Here is a 23181-nt window from a genome sequence, read left to right on the forward strand (position 1 = left end):
CAAGGGTTGTTTAATTCTCTACCTCTTTAGTTGGATTCCTTATATTTGTGCTGCTTACTCAATTCTTTAAGAAATAAGCCTAATTCACTTTCATAACCTACAGATTATTTCATTGATTTGAACTGTTGAATGGACCCAAAGTATAAGAATTCAGAAGCTGTTCTCGTATAAAAGAGTTAGTTTCCTGTTTTGCCCTTTTTGTGCAGATTCTTCAAAGAGCCCCATCCCCCACCCCTCAGAATGCTAACTGGGAAAAGTGGCTCTGATGCCTTGGCTCTCACTAGAAATATTATATAGTCACTGAAGTTTAAAGCTAAAAGACTTTAGACTCAATTGGAAAGCATGATATGTGAGAGAGCTTGCAGGCTTTTGATCCAAAAGAAGAAATGCATGAATTGGGGTTATTCTACTTATTTATCACATGGCCTTAGAAATGTTGTTTTTTTTTTTTTTTTTCTTTTTCTTTTGAGCCTGATACCTTCCTCCTCGTTTTGGTCTGAGGATTATACGAGATTTTACATGTAATGTGTTTATAACCAATCTTGACACATACTACACAATCAGTAACTATTAAGCCACAAATGTTTGTTGAATGGCTGAATAAAGGATGCCAAACCTTCTGATCCCATCCTTTTATTTTTCAGAGAAAACCTGAGAAGTCAAAAGATTAAGGGACTTACTCAAGATTATATGTTTGCCACTCACAATCAGGTTTTCTAAAAGGAAAAAAATATATATATATGGTTACCTCCCTCGCTGTGTCTGCCTTCCTACACAGTCACCAATGTAGGTAGAGTGAAAAATAAATTCACCAGGAATACAACATGATATTGTCATTATATGTATATCTTTATCTTATTTGTTAGCCTGTGGAGATCTCCAAAAGCAGGGACACAGTTTTTCCATTTCTGTATCCCTGGTTGGTTCCTAACATATCTTTTTGTCTATTCGTAGAACTGCATTGAACTAATCAGTTTGAAACATAAACAGCGGGTGCCCTTGGGTCTATGTGAGCCATAATGGCAATGATTCTGAGGGAGAGAGACTTAAGTACAAAGAAGGATAAAACCTGCCAGATATGTAGGAACGTCAACCAAAGCCTTTGTGGGGTGTGTTCCTGATAATGCTGATGGATAGGTTTTCTGAAAAGACTATTTTGATTTTCTTATCCGAATAGAGATTGAGTACACTGCACACAAGAGAAAATGATTTGGATCCAATTCTAAGAGAGAGGAAATTGAAGCAAGAAATAAGTGTTTGAAATAATAATCTGCTGCTGATCCCTAAACAACCTGAAATGAGAGCACAGGAATTAATGAGGCTCCTAACCCCTTGTGACATAGGCCTGTGGGACTTATGCCAGTGAAGCAGCAATTTCCCTGGTGGTCTGTTCACGGCCTATGAGCGAGCAAACAAAACCAATGTCCCCTTTGAAAGCAAAGCTATCTTAATAAGGGAAAGGTTGTTTCTAAAAGGAAGGCTTACAAAGTGCCAGGTAGTGCAAATGTTTTTCATAAAGCACCTGGAAAAACCTCAGCAAAGAGAAACCTCTCAATAGAGAACAATTAAGTGTCATATTGGATTTCATTGCCCATCATTGCAGCAAAGTAGCAGTTTTGCTAGGAAAAGTCTGCTTTCTACAAAGGAAGCAGTCTACCTTGAGTGACCACTGATTTTTATTTTTAAAGCAAGGAAAGGCAAGAGAGCTGCATCTCAGTTCTCAGCTCTGTCAGAGATATGCTTTGTGATTTCTGGAAAGCTCGGGAACCTCCCTGCTTCTGTTCTACTTGGGGGAAGTAATTCTTGCAACTTTCCATGGATGATGTTGATTCCTAAGGCAGTTTGCTTTGAAAATCTTCAACAAATGTGCTCTCTGAATACCAAATAGAAGAGATAGATACTATAGTCACTGGATTCTGGGAGATATTTTGGGAAAATGAGGAACGCCAAGGAAGTTGTCTGTAATGACTGAACAGTTGTTCTACTAATTAGAAGAGGCAGGATGATATTAACTCTTGGCATATCTTTGCCAGAACACCTGAAAACGGAGACCAGGAGCTTTTCCTGTGCCTCTAAAACAGCCAAGTGGCCAGAGCATTTCATGTCTGTGTAAGAGAAGATGGTTTTTGTGCATTTCAGGATGATAACACATTAGAGAACAGTCCACATTTCTTTCTAAAATCCTCGGAGGAGATTGGTGTTTTGATTGTTTTGATTCATTGTGACTTTGGCCTTCCATACGTGCAAGGATTTCATGGAGGATGCAGTAAGGCACCATAATTTTCATGGACCTTAGGTACCTTTGCCTTGGTTGGTCCCTTCCTCCCTAAAAATATTTAATATTATAGTTTACAACCACATAGTATAAAGACAAACATATTACTGTTAAAGATTAAAAACATTTTCTATAAACTAAAGGTTCCCTCCCCAATTTTAAAAGAAATTAAACCATTTTGTGGGCCCTAAGGGTAATATGGCTCTAGTGACTGTATCTGTTGTGCCCTACTGTGTAGGTTGGCCCTGGGTCTATGGATATTGACATGTCTTTTTTTCACATTCACTCATGGATCTAAAAAAGTGAATTTTAGTGTTTTCAGATAAAGATTCCATTTTTTTTAAAAAAAATTTTATATATTTATTCATGAGAAACACAGAGAGAGGCAGAGACATAGGCAGAGGGAGAAACAGACTCCCTGTGGGGAGCCTGATGTGGGACTTGATCCCAGGACCCAGGATCACGACATGAGCTGAAGGTAGATGCCCAACCACTGAGCTACTCAGGCGTCCCGGATAAAGACTTCTTGTCTAAAAAAATGGTACAACCATCTGATGAGAAGTAGAAGTTTGTGGTATAATATGAATTAATTTCTATGGATTCAGAATTTATAGTTACCATTTATGCATAAGGAATAATTTGGTCCACATATAACACATCACTGTAATTGCTCTACTTTTCACTCTAACATAAGAACCATTCATTTTAAGAACAGTGTTTTTACATTGCATTTAATATTTTCTCATTTTTAAGAACTGAATGTAGTCACCATAATTTAATTTTTTATGTGAATCAAAGCAGCTCTACTGAAGGATGAGTTCATTGTTACATGTGCACTGTAATAAATTTGTCCCAGAAGTTTTTGAAGTTTATTAAATTTCAAGTGGTCCCTTAATTCTGCTCTGCAGTTGTACTAAACTCTCTGATCTATGCACTGTCTCACAGTCTTAGATGTCAGCTGCATCTCCTCTACTCTCTCCTAAACCTCCAGCACCTCCTCCCCATCCTCAACCAGAGGAGAGCTCTCAAATCCACATCTACCATCTGCCCACTCCCATCATCTGCACCCACAGGCTCTGCCTTCCTGTCTATCACTGTAAGTGAACAATGTCTACTCTTAACCCAGGTGAAAAACCCCCACTTGTGTGCAAGATCAGCATCCCCCTGATCTAACTCAAGAATGTTGCATCAAGAGTTCTCCCACCTTTTTTTTCCTAAATGAACCATCCTTTCATTCCTACAAGCATACAGACATGCTGTGACCCTCTCCAACTTCTGTTTACTTATTTTTTCTACCAGATATCACCACATTCCTTCACTCCTTATTGTTTCACATATCAGATGATGCGTTTGTCTTATCAGTGGCAACTGATTCTTCTCTCCTATTTTCTTTAAATATAATCCAATCAAATTATTACACATACTCCTTGACGTAACTGTTTTTGGTTCTTGTTTGTCGGTTGGTTGGTTTGATTTTTGCCAACATCACCAGTGATTACTGTGTTGCTATATCTTCATGTCACATTCTCAGTTCTCAGCTTAATGATCTATCAGCAGTGTTTGAAACAGTTCTTTGATGCAGTTTCATTACTTAGATTCTATGCTAGCATATGCTTGTGGCTTTCCTCCTGCTGCATTGGTTATTCATTTCGTACTCCTTTACTACTTCCTCCTCTTTGCTCCAAACTCTGAATATAAAAGTGACTCAGTGCTCAGTCCTTGGTATTCTTTTCTTTTCTGTGTAGTTATTCCACACTGTGATGTTGTCCAGCTCCATGGCACTAAATGACATCTACATGTCAATGACTCCCAAATCTATATCACATATATATTATATATAATATATAATTATAATAATTATAATATATAATTATCATATATATTTATGTTATATATAATACATGTGATATAGATTTATATATTCATATTATATAATATATATGACATAGATTATATATATTTATATTATATAACATATAATTATTATAATTATATATAATTATATATATTATATATATTATATATTCAGCTACCTACTCAGAATCTCCATTTGTATGTCTAATATCTATTTCAAACTCAGACATCCAGGATTGAGATCCTGGTCTGTGTGTGTCTTTCCCGTTACAATTGATGGCTACTCCCTTCTTTTAATTTTCAGTTCAAAATCATTGTCACTTTCAACTTCTCTCTTTTGGCCAAACTCTACACATAGCCCTTTAGGAAACCCCACTCTGCCCACCACTTTGCTGCCTGCAACCAGAATAGTCTGTGATCATTTCTTACAAATGCATTCTGAGAAGTCTCTGATTTTCCTTCAGTATTCTAACCTAATAGAGCAATCTTTTAAAAATGAAAACTAGACAGTGTCACCCCTCTCCCCCAAAACAATGCAGTAGCTCTCTGTTACATCCTTAGTAAAATAAATGTCCTTAAAATCACTCCCAAAGCCGTTTAGAACTCAGCTCTCATTAACTCTCTGACCCATTCTTGTAGGATGGCATCTTTGTTTACTGTATTCTAGCCACAAAGTTCTTCCTGCTGTTCTTGGCACATGCCAGGCACAGTCCTGCCTGGGACCTTTACACTGATGGTTTCTTTTTGCCCCAGTATTGGAAAAGCTGACTCTTTTAAACTTCTTCAAGTCTTTATTTAAATGTCATCTTCTCAGTGAAGCCTTCCTAGATCAAATTATTCAAAATACAAAAGGCATTCACATTCTATTTTGTTTTCTTTTCATAGTACTTACCAGCTTTGAGGATACTACACACTTAACTTATTCATTATGTTAATTGTTTAATATCTGTTTGCCCCAGCTAAAATATAAGCTCCATGAGGACAGATCTCTCTCTCTCTCTCTCTTCTCTCTTCTCTCTGCCAATATATCCCAAGCCTGCAGAACAAGGTTTAGTAGTTTGTAAGCTCTTAGTAAGTATTGAATGGATAAATGAATGAATGAATGAATGAATGAGCCTTTTAACCTTTGTTCTACTTGCCTAGATTCCTTTCTTTTAGGTTTATGTGTCCTCTAGTGTCTGCTTCCACATAGTTGTCTCCAGATATCTATTATAAGTAGATATTATTAAACTTGTTTTATAGATGTGGACACTTGAGATCAAGGGTGGAGGAATTAATTAGCTTGAGCATCATCAAACCATAAGTGGTGGAATAGGGATTCAAATTCTGGAATACTTGCTTCTGGTGTATTCTTAACCACAAGGATCTAGAATCTTTCCCCTAGGGAAAAAGTACATGAATTTTCTGACAGTATACCTGTCATGTAATGATTAAGCTATGTGTACTTAAAAAAAAATAAGACTATTTTGTTAGAGCAATTTTAGGTTCATAGCAAATTTAAGGGGAAGGAACAGAGGTTTACCATATACTTCCTTCTCCCACACATGCGTAGCCTCTTCCATTACCAACATTCTTCACCAGAGTGGTAAACATTTATTACAACTGATGATCCTATACTGGCACATCATTATCACTCAAAGTCTATAGTTTACATTACACTTCAGTCTTGATGCTATTATTCTATGGGTTTGGGAAAATGTAAAATGACATGTATCTATCATTATAATATCATGCAGAGTATTTTCATTACTCTAAAAATTGCCTGTGCTTCACATATTCATCTCTCCCTGCTCAATCTCTGGCAACCACTGATCTTTTTAAGGTCTTCATAGCTTTGCCTTTTCTAAAATGTCATATAGTTGGAGTCATGCAGTATGTAGACATTTCAGATTGGCATTAGTTTCCTTCATGTCTTTTCATGGCTTGATGGCCCTTTTCTTTTTATTCCTGAGTAGTATTCCATTGTATGGATGTACCACAATTTATTTATCCATTGGTTGCATTTACCTTTGCTTCATAACTTTATTCCTAATTGACTAGAAGTTAAATAGGCATGTCTTTGTAGTTTATTTCAAAATGTAACCATGAAAAGTTTGAATGACATTACTTAACAAGAAAATTATGATTTTGGAAATATTTTTAAGTATGTGATATATACTATCCAGAACTTCTATTTTTCAATTATTTTATTTTTTAGGAAAAAAAAACATTAAATCACAGAAAAATACAGAGAATAAAGTATACAATACTCATCCCTTGCAATTAATAAGCATTAGTATTTCATCAAATTAGTTTCAAATCCTCTTTCTTCCCTCTACTCCCCACCCACCAATGCATTCTTCTCTATTGCCAGAAATAATTGCTATGAAGAATTTGGCATATATTTTTCCAGTTCAAATTTATCTTGTTAGTATTATGTATCTGAAAACAACATAATGGCACTCATTATATATATATATATATATATATATATATATATATATATATATGATATATATATATAAGATTTACTTATATCTTTCATATAAGTAAAATTTAATATATATATTAAGATTTTACTTATTTATGAAAGACACACAGAGAGAGGCAGAGACATAGGCAGAGGGAGAAGCAGGCTCCCTGCAGGCAGCTCAATGTGGGACTCGATCCCAGGACTCCAGGATCATGCCCTGAGCCGAAGGTAGACATTAAACCGCTGAGCCACCCGGGCATCCCTATATTTTTCTTATTATGCTTTTGTAACTTGACATTTGGATTTTGAGGTCTAGCTCTATTAAGACCAAGACAACTGTTTCTGATAATTCTCTACTCATAAAATTATCAAAATGTGGCCAATGGTGGCCAGTATTAAAGATTTGTATCTCTTCTTGCTGGTTTCTCAAGAGACTTATTTCCTCTAAAAGTAAGCAATGTATAAACTGAACTACTTGACACTTCTAACTTTGGTGACACTTTTGAGTGGATAGTGTGAAGATCATGTTTTTAAAGAGTCATCAGTTGATACCTCTAGATATGCTGAAATCCTTGTAAAGCTGTTGTCCCCATTGTTTGTGAATGAATCCATCACATGTTAAAAGCAACGCTTGTAAGTCCTTTAGGTGATGGCTCTAGCCACATTGGGAATGATGTATTTTAGTGGCAACTTAGTCTCTGGTATTGCTGAAACTGATTAGTTACAGCATCACTCACACCATGAACATAATAGTGCTGATGGTAGAGTATTTCAGCTGTGATGACATAAGATTTTTTTACTCCATTGAGCAAGCTTCTGCCTTCTATTCCTGAATTTCCTTTTGACTTTGAGTTTATGTGACTCAACAACTCTCTGTTAGTCAACAGCTGCCAGATGCTAAATGTAATTAAGGCTTTACATGTACTTGTAACCTACGACATGTGTTTGGAACATAGGAAGCAAGGTGGGAAAGAAAGAAAAGGAAAATTCTTGATTCAGTTTCAATTATCCTCTCTCTGTTTAATGATGCTAACAGGCACTAGGAAACTATGGTCTTGCCATTCTGTACAAGCTTTGTGGCTGGATACTTAACATAGTTTTAGACAAGTATCTAAATCCTAGAAGTAATTGGTAATGAAGCCGTTGATTTAAAGGAATTGATTTACAAACAAGAGTATATCATTAACATTTCTCCCCAATATTTGTGGTTACAAAGTAGATTCTGATTAGTTACTGAAGTAAAATGTCTGCTATATATATATTCACCTGGTGATAGACTGCAATCTATCCATCTCACTAGATGTCGGAATGTAGATTAGTTAATTAACTCTTGAGATCCAAAATAATCCTTCAGTGATGGGAAAGTCAAAATGTTTTCAAAACATCAAGTGCGTGATAGAGACAGGGACCTTCATGAGTGCTGAGAATGCAAATGCCATGTCTTTATCAAAATTCAAGTTAATGTTGGTAATGTCTCTACTGATATATCAAATATTCTCTGTTTTCCTTTTAAGAAAATAAAATGTTACATTGCTTAATGGAATAAACACTAAATATATTTAAACAAATACAGTTTAACTGGAAAAGTATGGTTTGTATAGAGGTAGAAAAAATTTGGAGAGGGAATCATGGCCATAATTTTGTATTTTTACGCTTGCTAGTAACATGGTAATAGAATATTATGATAATAGCTAATATTTATTGACTTTTGACTTTTTTCTGGAATATTCTAAATATATATACTCTTTGACACAATGACTAGGAGGCAAGAACTGCTATAATTTCCTCCATATTACAAGTGAGGAAATTGAAACATAGGAATATTAAATAGTCTGATCAAAACAAAAATAATATAGTCCTCACAGTAATTAAGATAAATCTCCAAGCAGCCAAAATGAAACAAGATAAAAACCAAAAATGAGCTAAACTCAGAAATCTGAAGATTGAACGGTAAGCTTCTGGTAGGTCTTCACTGACAAAAAGGACTAATATCAGATCTGAATTTGGGAGGTTGGACTTCAAATGGAGGGCAATAAGGAGGACTGAAACTAAGATTTTTGCATTAACCAGGAATCTGGAAAGAGATACATGATTAATAGTACCATATGTCTTAGACAAAAGTAAATACAAATCTTTCAGGAAGCAAAAATCTTCATCTGAGGCCCTTGTGATTTTCAAAAATTAAAATAAACTGATGTCAGCTAAAATAATTAAGTACATAAGAAAACAAATCTTCATAATTAAGAGCAAACAAATCAACAAACAAGCAATTTTGATCTCTGAAGTCCTAAAATATTATAATTTGTTAGATCCATACTTTAACTATGTATAATATGCAAATTTACAAGATGATAATAGAAAAACTGAATAGAAACACTTTAAAAGCATGTAAGTTTTATAAATGAAATACACAATTGTTGAAAAAATAGCTGAGTCCGTACAGTAAATATGAAATCAGGCACAATTAAAGAGGGAATTAGTCAACTGGAAAAAATAGCAAGAAGAAATTAGCAAGAGACGTGCAGAGAGGAAAGAGAGTAAAAATAAATAGAGATACTTAGAGTGAAAGGTAATACTTAAGTAGTGAAAAGAATAAATAGTTTACAAGCGAGTAAATAAGAGGCAATGACTGAGTTTTTAGGATAGAGAAACGAATTCACAGAAATTGAAGAAACAGCATATAATATTAGAACTCTAAATATACTGATATAGCTTACATATTATAATGCTTAAAGCAACCACTAATAAATTATGTGAGGAGATAGCTAAAAAAATCAATAGGCAAAATGAAATTTTAAAAATTATTAACCCAAGTGAAGATGGGAAAGGAAACATAGAGAACAATTACAAAAAAAAAAAGAGGAAAAACATAGCAAAATGATGAACTACATCCAGACATATCAATAATTACATTAATATAAATGGACTGTCATACCAATGAAAAGGAAGATTCTCAGATAAATAGTAAGTCTCAAATATATGCTATCTATGAGAGACATTTTTAAATACAAAGATGCAAGAAAGTTGAAAGGTGTTCATTTCTGTTGAAATGAATGCACAATATGTTTACTACATGCAATAAACTTAATAAAACAAGTTTCTTGAAACTTGAAAACAAGTTTCTCAATATATTGTGATATTTTGTATATATTTCTGTTTTTGACTTCTAATTTAACTGTGTTTGGATAGAAAGCAAAATGTGTATGTTATTAAATCTTTGAACAATTTTGAAATTTGTTTCATAGACTTGTAAACTTTTATAAGTATTTATATGTATCAGAGAACACATGTTCTCTAATTACTGAGTGAAAGATTCCAGATAATTATTAATAATGTATTCAATTTGTCTATATGGTATTAATTCTTCTCTGGGATTTGCTGTTTGCTGGTCTTATCAATAACTGGAAGATATATGATACAATTTCCCATTATAATTGTATTTTTCCCCATAATCTTATCAATATTTGCTATTTGTCTATTTAAGGCTCCATTATAGATGTCTACAGGCTTAGAATTAACTTTTCTGATGGATTATTGATTACCCATACGTTATTGATTATCATCAATATGTGGTGACTCCATCTCTAATAAACATTCTTGAGAAAATAGCTGATTTTAATATTAATTATATTTTATATGGAATTTATCCATTTCATCTAAATTACTATACTTTATGACAATACATTTAAGTAGGTGTAGGATCTATAACAATATCCCTTATTTTACTCTTGATTTGGAGTATTTGTATACTCTCCCTTTTTTATTGATCATTCTTGATAAGGGTTTATCAATTTTATCAATTTTTCAAAGGACTGGATTTTGCCTTTAGTATTTTCTTTTATTGTCTATTTTCTATTTCTTTAATTTTTGCTCTTATCTTGATTGTTTTTCTCTACTTAACTTTGGGTTTTACTCGTTCATTCTTTTCTAGTTTTTTTCTTTTCTTTTCTAGGCTCTTGAGGTAGAAGTATAGATCACCAGTTTGAAAACAATATTTCTTAAATAAATAATCACACCTACTAATCTTCCTATTCACCTGCATCCCACAAATTTGAATATGTTGTACTTTCATTATAGTTCATTATAGTTTCATTATAGTTCAATTCCAAATATTTCTTACACATCAATAGATGTGTAAAATGTTTAGATCTAAACAACAATGAAAAGGCTGTGAATCAAAACCTGAGAGATATAGTCTGAAATATTCATAATAAAAAAAGGAAGAGTGGCTGAACACTAATGACATGAAGATTTAAATTTTAGAGATATGGAAAAGAACAGTTGAATAAACTCAAAGAAATGAGGGGAAAGGGATAATGTCTATATATAAGGTTAGAAGTTAATAAACTAAAAAACATATACAGAATCAGAAAAGTGAAAATTTGTTTTTTAAAGACAAAATCAATCATTGCTGAAAGCAGTCCAGTTAAAGAAAATACACCCATTAATGGACATTTAGGTGGCTTCCTAAATAATAAATATAAATAAATAAATTATGCTGCAATAAACAGGGGTGCATATATCTTTTCAAATTAGTGCATTAATTTCCTTTGGGTAAATTTCCAGCATTGGAATTATTGAATCTTATGGTATGTCTAGTGAGGAAAACCTAGTGTATACACACACACACTCACAGACACACCTGTGTGTGCAGGAATATTATACAGCCATTAAAAGGATGAAGTTTTGGTTTTGCCACTTGTAACAACATGGATGGCTCTAGAGGGTATTATGCTAAGTGAAATGAATCAAACTGAGAATAACAAATACCATATGCTTTCATTCATGTGGAATCTAAAAAACAAAACAAATAATAAACAAAAAGCAGAATCAGACCTATAAAAATAGAAAACAAACTGATGGTTCCCAGAGGGCAGGGGGTAGGGAGGATGATCAAAATGAGGGAAGGGGAGTGGGAGATACAGGCTTTCAGTTACAGAGTGACTAAGTCATAGGAATAAAAGGTACAGCATAGGGAATATAGTCAATGATATTGTAACAGTGTTGTATGGTGACATATGGTACCTACACTTGTGGTGAGCAGCCCATAACAGAGATGTTGAATCACTATACAGCGCACTTGAAATTAATGTAATGTGTATCAACTATACTCAAATAAAATTTTTTAAGTATTTTTAAAAGAAAGCACAAATAAGTAATATCAAGAATGAAAATAAAGACAATATTCTACAAATCTAGTAGAAATTTAAAAACATTATAAAAATACTTTGATAACTTTGTGCCCATCCATTTGAAAACATAGATGAAATGAGCATATTCCTAGAAATATTTATTGTTTCAAAACTTTCTAAATCAACTCAAGAGAAAATAGAAGATGTCAATAATGCTATATTTTTTTAAAAAAATAATGTTTCTGCATCTGTAAACTGATGATCATCATAATAGCTATGTTCGTTATAAGGTTACTCTGTGACAGGCAATGTTCTAAGAATCATTTTTACCTGCCTTGTCTAATTCATTGCTCACAACAGCCCTATGAAGGTGGGTGCTATTTTTATGTTTATTTTATAGATGAGTATATGGATACTCACCACAAGAAATAATTCCAGGAATTTGTGGTTAAGTGTTTTCTTTAAAAGATTTTATTTATTTATTCATGAGAGACACATAGAGAGAGGTAGAGACATAGGCAGAGGGAGAAGCAGACTCCCTATGGGGAGCCCAATGTGGGACTCGATTCCAAGAGCCCAGGATCACGCCCTGAGCTGAAGGCAGACAGATGCTCAACCTCTGAGCCACCCAGGTGTCCCTGTAGTCAAGTATTTTTAAAACAGAGTCTGGAATTCCACTTTAACTCTAGTCTATAGAATGACAATTTTTTAGGGCTGTCGTCCTGCTTAATCTGAAAACTGTACATGAAAACATCTAGAAAAGTGCCTGCCACACTGCAAAGCCCTCAATAAATGTAAGCTAATCTAGTAGGTGTTCTCAAACTTGGACAGCTAGACTATTGAAGCTAAGTCACTATTGTGCTTTTATTTATTTTTTTCTGTCCCCCAAAAAATTTTGTTTGAGGAGCCAGAGTCTCAGATGATCAGAGGACTCTACACCTTGGTAATGCTGTTACATAGGGTAGCTTATAGGTACAGTTTTTAATACCAGAATTCAATTTTTATCTTGCTGGAATTTTTGTAAAAGGAAAGAATCTCCAGCTAGCTAGGTTACTGGGTATTTCGTTTCCATTTATGATCTGGCAGTTGTTCAGCAGAACCTTTTGTTGTGGCTGCTTTGGGTTTTCCAAATTGGGCTTTGTTCAGGCTGGAACAGTGAAAATGCCACCATATCAGAGGAGAATGCCACATTCACCTTTCTCTTTGAAGTTATAAAGCTTACAGAGGAACCAAGGATATTAGAAACTCTCCTGTCGTCACTAGCCATTTTGATGTTTCCTTGATTCAGAAGGTGTTTATTTACACTGGAATGATTCTAGTTAAAAATTGTGAAAGTTGTATATCACACATTCAGGGAGTTTAAAATACTTAATCTAAAAGTTTAGAAATATCAAGATATTAACATTTTAGGAGCTATACATAAAAGAAAATTATTACTCTTGAAGTGCATTTTTGAAATATAAATATTTAGCTTAAACTTTTATGAATAATAATGCATGTACACCTACTCTGTAGTTTCAAGCCACAGGATTTTTCACGAACAGTTTTGTCAACATTTGGGAAAATATCTGAATGTGTAAAATCAGATGAACTTTAGAAGGGCATTAAGAAGGAGTTAATGTGAAGAATTTTAGTATACACAGGCATAAAACATTAGAATTCATAAGTAGCTTCTTCAGTGGTTTTCAAATTTGTTATCAATGCATATACAGATGTAGATTTTAGATTGCTTGAAAATAATAGTTTAGATAATATCAGTAAGTTTTTGATGGGTGATTTGGGTAGCTCGTACATATCAATAATTTCTCAAATTTCAATAGAAGGTATTTATATTAAATATAAGGTAACAATTTGATGGCACGATTTCAGTTAATCAAAAATAAAAATTATGCTTTATCACTTATAATTGCCATATTTTTCTTGATAACTTTCTGCTGCAAAAACTTAAGGTATCAGATCAAATTACTCCACTTATTGTGACAAAAAATAACTATAGCATTTTAATTTATGTCATTTTCTGAAATCCTTGCTGGAAAATTTGGAGTTCATACTCAGTTCTGACTTGAAAATGTAGACCCTAACATTTGCTCAGGAGAAGTGACCTAGGTTTATTTACAGGAGATTCTCTTTGTCTTAGGATAAATATTGCTAGAAAAAGGCCACTTAAAAATGGAATCAATGTTAACAAAAGAATCATATTTCATATTAAATAGTAAAAATAATTTATTGAAACTTTATCTTCAAAAAAGTTAACTATGGAGTGTATTTTATTTTATGTTCAATACAATTTATTATTCCAGCCATGTTATAATTATTCAAAAGGATAAAGAGTAACATCTTTTGTGCAAGGCATTTTATGGCAAAACTGCAAGAATGTACAATACATCCTTCACTTTATATTTAAACTTTACAGCACAATCACAGAGAGTTATACTTTGAAAATAAAAAAAAAAAGATGAATTCATTAATTTTCCTAAGGACTGCTCATTAACCTTTTATTTAAATAACTGTCAGTCCTCATTCAAATTGAGATTTTCCTGATTCTCGGTATGGTGAGTGATTTTTTTATTGTCTCCTGGCTATTTGAAATATTGTTTTGAAACTCTGGATCTTATTTAAATTTTCTATTTCAGCAGGCCTCCTCTGACACCAGGCCAGTGGGAAAAATGGGACACTGGGGCTAGGCTGTCAGGCAGTGATGGAATCCAAACTTCTCACTTGGCCTACTTTGACAAAGCAGGGTGGGTTGGTATGGTTGGAGAAGGGATACTCTATTGCTGCTGAACCAAGTTGGGTTTTTAGAATCTTCCCTAGGACTCTGCAGGTACCCACGTGGTTGAGAGGGAGAGGCACACCTCCTTACAGTTCCCCCATGAATCCTTGTGTGGTAGTAAAATTAGATTTAACATTAATTCTTCTCTGACACCATGAGAGAGAGGAAGGGGTGCTTCATTGCTACTGGGCGGGGATGGAAGTCCGGGATCTCCTTATGGCCACCAGTGACAACTTTGTGAGGGGTCTCTGGGAAGGCTCATCCCTACTGGAGGAGTATGAAATTCTGGTTTCACTTGATTCCACCCTGGGCTGTTTGTGGAGGTAAGGAAGGACCCTTATAAATACAGTAGGCTTTATGCTGGGCTTAGTTTGTGTGCTTCCACTGGTGTTTTTAATTTGCAGATTTCTCCAACGCCTGAGATATAATGCAAAAGAAACCCCAGGGAACTCATAACCATGTCCTTCCTCAGGTCCCAGGATTCTAATAGGTCTGTCTTCAAACTCTTTCTATGTAGTTGCTATGCACGCCAACATGCATTTCCATTTTTCTTGTTCGCAGGTTAGTTCTGTTCGATCATGCTCGTGATCCTCGTGTTTTTTTTTTAGCATTACTTGTATTGACTTCATAGAAATCTATGTCTTCATAAGCTGTATAACTCAAACTCATGTTGGCATATTATTTCCTTTTATCAGCAACTCGCTGATGATACAGACATTGATAGGGTGGTTGTTAGGAGAGGAAATACTAACAATAGGTGGGTGGGGATGATGGAGATGAATTTTATAAGTGATTGTTAGTGACTGTTTTCACATTGTAGTAACTTTTGCTCCCATGTGTAGAATTTCATCTCTTAAATTCAGGGGGCTTGCATAGTGAACATTTAAGTAATACTAGTTTCCTATATTATGCTCCCCTATTACTACAGTTAACTTTTCTCTTCCTGCCCTCATAGTAGAAAATCTGCTCAAATGCTGACATTTCCAGTGCTATTTGTATTCCCTGGTATTACCATGACATGATAATTCTGACTTAGCGACATATGTGCTTCTCCTAGTTAAAGGTTATTTCAAAGTGTGAGAAGTTGGTAAAAACTTAGAAGATAAAGCCATGATCACAATACGCTATCTTTCCTTTGCATTGTGTCCTTGATGCAAAACTAGTTGGTTAAAAAAAAAAAAAAAAAAAACTAGTTGGTTAAAGGCTGACTTTTGCTATCTATTGCAAAATTTATCTCTAAAAAATGTTATGGAGAGGATCTGGGCTACACACTGAGGTTATGATAAAGAAAAAGACAACTTAAAGACAAAGAGACTTACCAAGAGAGTTCCTTTTAAACACTCATGTTCTGATATCCTGATCACCTAACAGTTTTTAGATATCAACGTTCTTTCCCAATACCCTAAACTGGACTAAAATTCTATGATATAAATGTGGATTTTAAAAAATAAAAATAGTGACTTTGGCCTTGATAATGTAACATGGGGCCACACCAAGCAATTTATTGGCAGCAACTATAAAACACATGCCTGAGATGAAATGAGTTTAAAACATCATCCACATCCATTTTAATATGGTATCAGAGAGATTGGAGGCAGATAGAAGGTAAACATTTTTTCCACAAAAATTGAAATATTATTACTCTTTCTAACTTTCTGCAAGAAAGTAAAGAAGGAAAGAAATGTTGACTGCTTTCCACTAGAAATCTTAGCTTGGAGAATCACACAATGACTAGTCTCTCTCTTCCATTCAAAGCTGCCATGGAGCTTAATAAAGACATATTTATACAAGATGAATTAAAGCAAAATCAACCTTCCATCAATGAGCAAAGTAAGTGCAAAACAATAAGTTGACATGGTGTTAAAATTCCCCTGTGCTATTTACATTCTGAGCAAAAGAGTATGACATGAGGGTTTTGTGTGGTAAGAGGAACTACATGAAAAATGTTTGTCTGAAATTAGTGTATATGTGGGGGAATGTTTGGGAATGATGTGGGAAGAGCAAACTGAAAGGGGCCTGATGACTTTGGAGCAAATTTGCAGTCCCTCTCAAGCAATGAGTCTACTGCTAGATGAACATCTGCTGACCAAGCTGTGAAAGGATGAACAGTTGGACCTCTAGATGACCTTTCATGGCTCCTTGTCCTTTTCCTATACAGTATTTATTACTGTATAAATTGTACTTTGTTTATGGGATTCTTTGATTAATGTTTCTTTCCGTTTAGACTGTAAATGTCAGGGGCTCCATTTTTATAAGGCTCACTGTAATATCCCCAGTGCCTAGCACAGCCCTAGGAACGATAAATATTTGTTGAATGATTTAATAAATGATATATCAGTTTTTCCTTTCCACTGTGTATGTGGCTTACCAGCTTCATATGTTAAGCCAGCAAACTTAGAAAAGGCTTGGTCCAGAATCTGTCCCAGGTACTTAGAATAAGATTCCTATTCTTTGAGTTAGTTGAGGACGAAGGGTACCAAACTTGGAATTGTGAGGAATGGATAGCTTTGGTGAACTGTGGTCCTATTGGAAGATGAAAATGAAGAGTTTAGAAGGTAGTATTTTTGAGAAAACTGTTTTTTTTTTTCTGGGGGGGGGGGAACTTCTGAATTTAGGGGAAAACCTAGCTTCCAAAAGCCAGGGTGAACAGTTACTTTTTCCTGGTGAATTCACTATAGTACCTCCAATTTTCTTTACACTTTTGCTTGTTTATGGCTTATGGGGCTGTAAGCTTAAAGCTGAAACTCTTGAAGAGCATTTCTTTCTAATATTTGTGGTTACTTTAAAAGTTGTGCAAATTTTAACTGATTTATAATGATCTCAAGTTTATTTTAACAGAAAAATAATATTTTAATTTCTTATCATCAAGTAAATTTTACAACCAAAGAAGGGAGACTATTTATTCCCTTGCTTTCCATGCCCAAGGCTTATTGCCTATTACTTTGAGTACCCAGATTGAAAAGCACATGGGATGCTCTGAAAACTGAGGCTTCCTCTCCTCACACAGATGTTTCTCCTTTCCTGAGGAGGTCTTTGAAGCTAGCTCCAGATAATGAGATGTGGGAAAACCATCAGAAAAGTTGCCTTAATACATACACACTCCATTTCAAATGGAATCATATAGCTAAAAATTCTCGCATGTGGAATAAAAACATGTGTGTTTTAGTTTGACTTGTTTTCATTTATTGTAGGAAAAGGAAGCATTGTATTTCATGCCTGTCCAGAGCAAACATGAGCTCTAAAAACAAGATGGGAGAATGCTAATACTGTGACTGTTTTTATTTATGTAAGACCGAGAAAGCAAAAATAGGAAAGTATTGTAACATCAGACATACATGAACTTTTGTTTTATAGACTACTGAAACTAAAATATACACTTTAGTGTACAATTATGAAACAATATCTAGTTACCAGGGATGTAAGCTGGAACAGAGTACACCAGGCAAGGGATTTCAGACAGCATGATAAAGTGTGCACAGGGAATAAATAACAGCCCTTAGGACCATGCTGGTGGCAGTGAGAACTTCCTTCTTCCTTAAAATGGGAGGAAATCACCCCATCCCCCACAGGAAGTTTTTGCTTGGGTTAGTTCTCCACTGAATAGGTTTCACTCTGCAGAGGCAATTATGTATAAAATTGGGTTTGATCCCATTTACACAGCTAACTAAGGAAGGCTGTGGGACTTCAATGTGTAGTGAAGTCGGAAAATAAAACCTAGAATAAAAATACGTGTCTATTACAAATGAAAGTCACACTATGTTAATACAAACAGTTGCTTAATGCTTTTAAAAATAAAAGCTGAGAAATGATGCCATGTAGATGGAGTATCATAATGTTATATCATAAGTTTGGAAATATGACTGTTAGGGAATGGCCCTAATACTATATATATATATATATATAATAAACCATGGATTTGGTGTCATTTATAAGGTTTTCCTCACTACTAGCAGGAAGTTTATTTCTTCACTGCATTTTCCCCATTGTCCATAACTTGGTTAAAGACAAAAAGAAAAGAAAAGAAAAGAAAAGAAAAAACCTAGCTAGCTTTATATGTCAGTAAATATGATGTACGTCATGATTTCACCTAATTTGCATCAAAAGCTAAAAATGTCTTGTAAGAAGCTGTGATAGTAAAGCACACAGATAGAGCATTCATTGTGCCAAAATGTTGCCAGGATGGTTTTTGTTTGAGATCATTTCACATTATAGAATGAGCAGATGATTAGAATCTGCAGATTAGAGGTGTTATCCTGGATCTGCAACTTGCCTAGGCGTGACCTTGAAAATGGTCAATGCCTAAACTGCTGGGTATGATGACAGCTGAATGAGATGTAAAGCCTATAAACTGTCTGCTCATGCCCAGCACATGGTAACATATAAATGTTCAATAAATGCCTATCCTCTTCTGCTTCCCATGTGTGCACACATTCACTCTCCGTGGGTGAAACCTACTTGTGATTTTTAAGTCGGAAACATCATTTGGTATCATTTAAAAATGTGAGGACTGACTCTTCATCCCTAGGATGCTGCATTAAATAATACATTACATAGTTTATTTTTAGAGAAAAAGTTTGTTGTATATTATCACATAGAAGATACACAGTGATCTTGAGAGGAATTTAAGAGATTAATACCCAGATTTTACAGATGACAAAACTGGGGCTCAAGGAGTAAGAGACTTGCCACAATGAGACTTACCAGTGGGAAGCTGGGACTGGTACCCAGGTCTCCCGGCCACCACTCACATTTATTGGAGGATTAAGGTTCTTTGACATGAAGACAGACTGCTCAAGGATCAGATCCATGTTTTGCTACAATCTAGATGTGTGACCTTGGGTAAGTCACTTAAATTCTCTGTTCCTCTGTTCTTCAGTCTCCTTACAACATGATTACAGTAATATTATCTTCTCCATAGAGCTGTTGTAAAATCGAAAAACGTAAAATAGAAGTTGCCAAACAAAAGATGCCCGGAGCAAAGTAAGCGCTTGGTATATGTTAGCTGTTGTTACATATCCAGTGTTTTTTCAGCTCCTTGTGCTACCTAGACCACAGTACTGCTGTAACACTTTTGAAGCAAAATCTGAGCATTCTGGCCCAGGGTTAAAATAATACTTGGATGTTTATGTTTTTTTGTTCTCAAATGTACCCCAGTACCCCACATACTCTTGCTCTTGCTCATATATTCCTATACACCATGGAAATCCAATAGATTTTTTTTATTTTTGGATGGGAAAAGCACCTGTCTGTTTTTTGTTTTGTTTTGTTTTGTTTTTAAGAATCAATTTCAACTTTGTAGGGCATTTCACAATTTGTAATGAGTCTCTCTGTTGCTGTCACCTTAGGAACTAACTTCACCCTTGCGGAACTGGGAATCTGTGAGCCCTCCCCGCACCGAAGTGGCTACTGTTCTGACATGGGGATCCTTCACCAGGGCTACTCTCTGAGCACAGGGTCTGACGCCGACTCCGACACAGAGGGAGGGATGTCTCCAGAACACGCCATCAGACTGTGGGGGAGAGGGATAAAATCCAGACGCAGTTCCGGCCTGTCCAGTCGTGAGAACTCAGCCCTTACTTTGACCGATTCTGACAACGAAAATAAGTCAGATGATGAGAACGGTAGGCCTGCTTCTTAAATACCTTTTAATGTTCTGGGTACGGCGCAGTGTGGCATTGGGGATGCCTGTTTTTCTTTAATAAAGAGGAGTGTGAAACCATTCATTTTCTTTTAACTCGACCTTGTCTACCCACTCAGAGCTCGGGAAAAATAAACCAGCAAACCTCAAGCACACGAGGAATGAGGAGAGAATTTTAAAATCACATTTTGATGATAACACAGTATTCAGGTATAGTCAGTTGGTCTTATTAGCAAGTAAATTACATTGCAAAAGAGGCGACTTGATAAACTATGACCTATACCTAGAAAACGTCCTCTCGCCACAAGTTTCTAGGTCTTCGTATTGATTTCCCCTTCCCAGTAAATGGCAACCTGGGGTATTTTTTTCATGAAGATCTCTTAAGAATCCTACCTTATCTTAGACTTTCATTTCCAGGCGGCAATGCCTCATATCCGTACTGAAGATCAAACCTGGAACAGATGCTCTGGAGTTTAATAATGACAAATAGGAAGAGACTTGTCTTCAAAAAAGTATTCTCTTCTATGTTTACTTTTCTCCTTGGTACCTATGTAGGTTAATGGCTTCCCACATCTTCTATCACAAATCACTATTGCTTATCCATCAGCTTTGTAGATGGGTTTTAATGAAACTTTGAAAATTAAATGCTTCCGATCATTAAGCAGTAAATATAGGGAAGCCTAAGCAAGTCATTAAAGAGATAAGGTGCTTATTTGTGGATTTCTTAGCGACTCAGAATTGTGTTTAGTCAAAAACATCTTTTAAAAGATAAATTGCATTAGGTACAGCTGATTTATGAAGAAAACATCAAATGCTGTGTGGTTTGTGATGAATATATCGTGTGTTTGCTGAAAGAATTGCCATTAAAATGTTTACAAACAGATCAGTTAAGAATGTTTATATAAAATATTATAAACTTCTACCAGAGCAGCTTTAAGTATTTTCTTGCATTTAAAAAAAGAAAAAGAAATTTGCAGGCGGACAGCTTGTTGTGAATGCGAAAGCATAGCTAAATATCATTTAATCTCAAAACTGTGTTGAAAATACATCATTTCCTGGGTAAGTCGCATATATCCAAAAAGATGTCACTTTGTTGCATTTAAATTTGTGTTTAATTCTGAAATAATTTATTCTACTGTGGGGACAAGGAGATGTGTCTTACTTATGCCTCCGTTCATGTAGCTAATCAAGGTGTACTCTCAAGGAAAAATCTGTACTTGACTCCTTTTGAATTTTAACAAAATTCTGACACTTGGCACATTCAACACTCTAAGGTACTTATTTGATAGGAAATTACTTTTAGAAGTTTTCATAAAGGCATACATTGAATCCATTTACTGATGTTCTTTTTCAACTCTGTGTGTGTCAGATACTATTTAAGTGGAGGCAGTTTGATTGCCTAATAAATGAAATCACTTGCAATCCAAGAATTTATGGCACATTTTAGACAAGGTATTTTGGCAAATCTTCCATGGTGGTACTCTCACTGGTCTCGTGGGAATCATCTATACAAAATTGAAGCAAATCGATAGAATCCACACCCTTTCTTGTTAAACCTATATACATCTTAAAAACTCAGCTGATAAGGAGAGTTTTCCAGGGAAGCAAAGGGAGCAAAACATGCTTGCCTTGAATTTACTTAGAACTTTTATGGATAGGATAATTTTGTAATTAATGATGAATTTCATAAACCAAGAGTAGTCTCTTTTTTCTAGTATTATTCAAAACATCATATTTGAGCAATTTGCATCTTTGAGGAGTTTATATAAATCCCTGTGTATGGATAGGAAATAAACCCTTAAATCTAGTGTCTCAATTTTTTCCTGTAATTTCAGTTATAATGCAGTCAGAATTGTATAAAGAAATCTGTACTTGGAAGTACTGAGTGACTCTTTTGTGCCTACATCTGGCAGAGCACGAAGGAGGTAAGGACGCCGGAGTTCAAGCTTAGGGGATAGCTAGTTATTTTAAAATGTACAGATAAAATGTGCTTCCTTTTCTCTTTTTTAAATGTTTCAGTATCTCACATATTCAGAAGATCTACATAATGCGTGTTCTATTCTCATTTGGGACCAAAAATAAAAATAAGATATTTTACGTGTCACATCATAAAGCCTTTAAGCAAATAAAAAGTGAGGCGCAGGCAGAGGTGTTAACTTCAGTAAACTTCTTGCTCTTTCTCTTTGACAAATTCTGTTTAGCTCACAAAGAAATCAATGCATTTTCACATCACTGATTTTATGAAGTTTGGGAATGTATTATCATATAGATTGACAGTTGCCCCACTGGTTCCACACCACAGCATGGACACTTACAAAGCCATCATTAATTTCTCACACTTGTACCCCGCGATGGCTTCCTCCATAATAAACACTCTGTCCTTCAGAACCAAATCAATAACCTTTTAGGTATGCCTCTCTTGAAGAGGAAGTTAAAGAATCTATACTTTTAGAAAGAAGCTCTCCGATTCAATTTTAGATTGTAAAGATATGTGCTCATAAAATGAATTTTTTCTTTGTATCCCATGTATTTTCATTTCATTTTTATGGTAGGATCTTGGGGTACCTTGATTTCCACAGCACTTATTTAAAATTGCCCTTAAAAAATTCCAGTTGTGGTTTTGCTAAGCAAAGTTAGAATGTGAAGACAGATCTCAAAAACCAAGTCTTCTTTCTCTAGTGTGAAACATGTATCCAACCCGTCAGACTCATGTAATAAAGGCTCTGCCTGCCAACAGTTCTGCCTCCATGCCACTGTGACAGGAGTGACCTACTAGTAACTTGAAAGTCCCTTCACACTGAACACATGATAAATTTGTCTTTTTTTTTTCTTTTCTTCACAGCTCTGCATCTTACACTCACTATATGTATGGCAACCAAATTAACATAGTGCTGGCTTTGCTCGCTTTAAACAAATACAACTCTCAGGTTCAAGTGGTTTTATCAGGTTCTTTAGCTCTGTCTTTAAGTTAAAGATGGTTTGGTTAGAAATGGCAATGAGAGTTGAGAACAGCTAGGCCAAATTTTTGCGGCTGTGTAATTTGACTGCATCTATAGA

General features: G+C 34.9%; 1 protein-coding gene across 1 annotated transcript in view; it reads left to right on the forward strand.

Moving 5' to 3' along the window:
- TENM2 (teneurin transmembrane protein 2) overlaps positions 1–23181 on the forward strand; it is a 1067650-nt gene that overhangs the window by 195494 nt on the left and 848975 nt on the right. The window contains exon 3 of the mRNA XM_055325563.1: positions 19832–20107. Within this exon, the coding sequence (XP_055181538.1) occupies positions 19832–20107 (276 nt within the window). The remainder of the gene's footprint in view (positions 1–19831; positions 20108–23181) is intronic.

Source organism: Nyctereutes procyonoides, unplaced genomic scaffold (genome assembly GCF_905146905.1).
Source record: "Nyctereutes procyonoides isolate TBG_1078 unplaced genomic scaffold, NYPRO_anot_genome, whole genome shotgun sequence".
NCBI lineage: Eukaryota > Metazoa > Chordata > Mammalia > Carnivora > Canidae > Nyctereutes > Nyctereutes procyonoides.